Source organism: Impatiens glandulifera, chromosome 4 (assembly GCF_907164915.1).
Source record: "Impatiens glandulifera chromosome 4, dImpGla2.1, whole genome shotgun sequence".
Taxonomy (NCBI): domain Eukaryota; kingdom Viridiplantae; phylum Streptophyta; class Magnoliopsida; order Ericales; family Balsaminaceae; genus Impatiens; species Impatiens glandulifera.
Window position 1 is genome coordinate 59,654,351 of NC_061865.1, and position 4,460 is coordinate 59,658,810.

At 39.3% G+C, this 4,460-nt stretch overlaps 1 protein-coding gene across 1 annotated transcript; it reads right to left on the bottom strand.

The window, feature by feature from the left end:
• Positions 1 to 498: 498 nt before the first annotated feature.
• Positions 499 to 3,795, bottom strand: LOC124935580 (probable LRR receptor-like serine/threonine-protein kinase At1g74360). The gene has a single exon (XM_047476006.1). The coding sequence runs from the start codon at positions 3,793 to 3,795 to the stop codon at positions 499 to 501; it is 3,297 nt and encodes a 1,098-aa protein (XP_047331962.1).
• Between the last annotated feature and the right edge of the window lie 665 nt (positions 3,796 to 4,460).

The window sequence follows — 4,460 nt, forward strand, 5'->3', positions numbered from 1 at the left end:
CACTATTATACTAGAATAATTGTATACAATTTAATAAACATTTATATTTTTATTTTAAAAAATGTCAATTTATATTAAAAATAAAATAAAAAATCGTTCAAACACAACGACAAAGTATGACATGAAAATAAATAATAAAAGACGGTACTCAATAAGTTATTAGTTATTGACCTCGTAATTCTTAAAAATAACTATTAACTCCCCACTCTCCGATACTTTTTTGAATGAATTGAGAAAACGATTATTATGATAATATATATTGAATATTTTTTAGAACTTGAGAAAATGAAAATATTGAATAAACTTACAATAGAACAAATGAATTATTTGTATGAGCCTAGAATAAATAACAAATAACAGCATCTGAATCGAAACTCATTTAGCACGGTGATTCAACTCAATAACAAAGTAGAGGCACCATTTGGCTCGATAAGTTAGAGGCACCATTTAGCTTGGTGATTCAATTTAAAATAGAGTTAGAGGCACCGTACCGGATAATTATACTTTAACCAACATAGCAAGAACCTCCTTCATGTTTGGCCTTGCTTGTGGCGCCTCCTCAATACACTTAACCCCGATTTTGATTAGCTCGCCAAGCTTTTTCGAGCCCTCGGCTACCCCCGAAACCATAACCGCCCCCGGAACATTACTAGCATCCCCTCTTCCCATCACTCTCCTAGCCCAATCAACCAAGCACTCATCTCCTTCCACAGCTCGCCTACCTGTGGCCAGCTCGAGAGCCAAAACTCCATAGCTATACACATCACCTTTCGTAGTGGCCTTCCACGTTTGACAATATTCCGGTGCAATATACCCTATTGTACCCGCCACCATCGTGCTGACATGGCTAACCCCGTCCTCGACAACACGGGCAAGGCCGAAATCAGTTACCCTACCTGTCCCGTTTCTATCGAGTAGGACATTGCTTGCCTTCACATCTCTATGGACTATAGAAGGAAAGCACTCGTGGTGTAGGAAGACTAGAGCCTGAGCCACGTCTATGGCTATGTCGATCCTTCGTGACCAAGTCAGCCTTAGTCTATCCGAGATCAAGTCGTCTAAACTTCCGCCTTCTAAGTACTCGTAAACCAACAATTTCTCGGATCCGTTTAGACACCACCCGTATAGCGTCACGAGGTTTTGGTTGGGCCACCCGAACCCGTTTCCACTCAAAACTTCCATTTCGGCTCTAAATTCTCGCTCGCCTTCGGGTCCTTCTCGTTGAAGCTTCTTGACCGCCACTTCTCGCCCGTCGGGCAGCACGCCATGGTAAACCGTCCCGTATCCTCCTCTGCCGAGAACCCTCTTCTCTGAGAAGTTACAAGTAGCGGACAAGATGTCGGAATGAGTGAACAACGTCTTGTCGAGACGAATGACCTTAACCTTTTCGGAAAACGTATTTGACGTCGACCCGGAGCCCCCTTTCGGTTCCGCTAGGTTAGATTTGACCGGAAGTTTCATCAAGACGCAAAATATAAACGACATGATTCCACATACCAAGATCGCGAATACCAAAAAGAATAGCACGAAAAACTCCCCGGAATTTTCTAGTCTCTGTTTCTTCCAATCGCGGTGTTGTACGGTTCCATTGACGCTAGTAGTTGAATTGTCGATGAACGAAGGAAGGGTCAAGAAAGGGTCGCCCAAGAATGAGTCTTTTTGGAAAGTCGTCAATTGCCCGGTTTGTGGGATTACGCCGGAAATGTAGTGATTGTACGAGATGTTAAACTTGTTCAGTTCAGTCAGCATGTTCAACGAAGTCGGAAATTGACCTGAGAAATTATTGTAAGAAAGATCGAGATTCTGCAAACACTTTGCGCTTCCGATTTCGATCGGAATCGCTCCGGTAAAGTTGTTTCGACTGATATTGAGGAAAAATAGCGGCAATTGACCAACTTGCGGTGGCAACTCCCCGGAGATTTGGTTGAACCCTAAATGCAATATGCTGAAGTTCTTCATAAGACCAATCTGACTCGGCAAAGGACCCGACAGCTTATTCCCACTAATCTGAACGTAACCCGAGATGTCCATGCTACGTACGTCCGTTCCATGACCGCAAACCGGAATCAATCCATACCCATTAAGCACATTATACCAAAGACTTCTACATTTCTTCGCATTCAGAAGAGTGTAAACGAAACTAAACGGAGGATAATCACCCGGAATCCATCTCTTCATCGCTCGACACTCTCCTGAGCCAACGCTAAACAAGTAATTGCGACGGTTTTGAAGAAACGTAACTGATGGGTCACTTCCGATTGTTGTCAACTCAGATGGAATTGACCCAGATAGATGATTGTTCGCAAGATTCAACCACAACAAACTGTTACATTTCCCGATCTCAGGCGGAATAGACCCAGAAAGATTATTATTCGCAAGCATAAGCCATAACAGTGAAGTTAAGTTTCCAAAACTAGACGGGATAGACCCATTTAGCTCGTTAAACGAAAGATCAAGCGCTTGAAGGCTTACCATGTTTCCATACTCTTTTGGGATATTACCAGTGAATTGATTATTCGCGAGAATCAGGAATAGCAAACTGTTCATCTGAGAAACCTCAACCGGCAATGAACCGGTGAAGTTATTGAAGCTGAGATCTAATCTGATTAGGTTAGTCAGATTAAGAATCCCAGATGATATAATTCCGCCGGTGTAGAAATTAGAATGGAGACAGAGAAACTTAACCTGTGTTAACTGACCGAAAATGCTCTGTATTTCGCCACCGAATCTGTTATTGCTCATGTCAAGAAACGTTAAGTTTTTCAGGTTGAGCAATGAATCCGGTATGTTACTCGAGAAACCGTTTTTTCCTAAGATAAGCGCTTTCAATCTTGAAAGAGAACCTATTTCAGATGGAATCTCGCCGGTGAAACGATTCCCCCATAGATTCAAGATCTCTAAATCTTTACAGTAAGAAATTTCTTTAGGGATTTGTCCTGCAAACAAATTCTGTAATAGATCTAACTTCGTCAAGCTGCAATTTGATGAGAAGATTGAAGCTAATGAACCCTGTATTAAATTCTCAGAAATGGAGAATTCTTTCAACCTTATGAAACCATTCCAAATATTCCCTGTTAATTTGTTTGTACTCAGGTCTAGATACTGTAAATATGGACAATTATCAAACAGACCTTCAATAGACCCGGTGAAGTTATTCTCAGACAAATTAGCCACCACTAGACTTCTACAAATCGCTGGGAAACTCAAATGAATTCCACCACTGATTTGATTCGTAGATAAATCAATAATCTCCAAACTACTAAGTCCACTAGTTAAGATAAGCTCTCCTCTAATTGTATTCCTCGATAAATTTAGAGTTCTTAGAGTGAAACACTTACTCAGATCCCCGTTTACATATCCATTGATGCTGTTATCGGAGAGATCAAGAACAGTGAGTGACGTTAGTGCGGAGAAGTTTCCGAACATATCACCGGTGATGGCGTCGCTGGATAGATCAATTCCTGTTACACGATTACTCGAACTGTCACATGTGATTCCCCGCCATGAACATGGAGAAGAAGATGAATTCCATTTGGAGTATTTTCCACGGTTAACGAGATTCGTTTTCTCGAGATAATTCTTCAGACTAAGCAATACTTCTCTGTCCGTTTCCAGAGAATCTCCATAAGCATTATTAATCAAACCTGCAAACATTCGATTTGTCAGAATTGTAGAAAATTCTGGCTCAAACAGATTATATACAATTAAAGTGAATGCTAGATAATCCGAACCTGTAATCGTGACGAAGAGAATGATTAAAGCAACTCGATAAGAATCTACTGTATCATTTGACATTATCAGAATTCAACACAGATAATCTCAAGCTCCTTCTTCTTCTTCTCCTTCCTCAGTTTTCTGCAGTTATGATGAACTGATTATATAGTAGAATTTCTTAGTAATGTAACATAATCTAAGATGAAGATTATAGCAATTGAATGAATGAAATGATCCAATATTACTTAAAATTTTGACAACTCCAACTAGGAGCGTTTTAAATGAAAGTCGATGAACATTACTTTACTTTGGGGATAGGGATGACAACGGGTACTCAATCCGTCGGTAGTGATATACTCATTTTCAAATTCGATTTTTATTTATTACTCGACTCTGAACTCGATGAGTATCTATCTATATAACATTCCCGATTTGTCGGGTATTCGATCCCGACAGCTATTCCATTACCCGATTAAAATGTGGATATCAGGTATATGAGTACTCATTCGCATCCCTACTTTCGGGTGTAATTTTAGTTTTCCTTAATTAAAAAAATATATATACAAGTTCAAAATGTCATGCAATGAAGTAACCCGATATTGAAAGTAAACAAAAATTTGTAAAATATAAAAAAAAAAAAAAAAAAAGTTTATATTATAACTAAAAATTGTGAAGGATTATAAAATAATTGTAGATACTAAAATGAATTCCCCAAATTTATAATTTTGCATTATATCCTAGAGTTT

What these genes read in the sequence shown, in the direction of transcription:
- LOC124935580 (XM_047476006.1), bottom strand. Translation starts at nt 3,795, where the DNA reads ATGTCAAATGATACAGTAGATTCTTATCGAGTTGCTTTAATCATTCTC.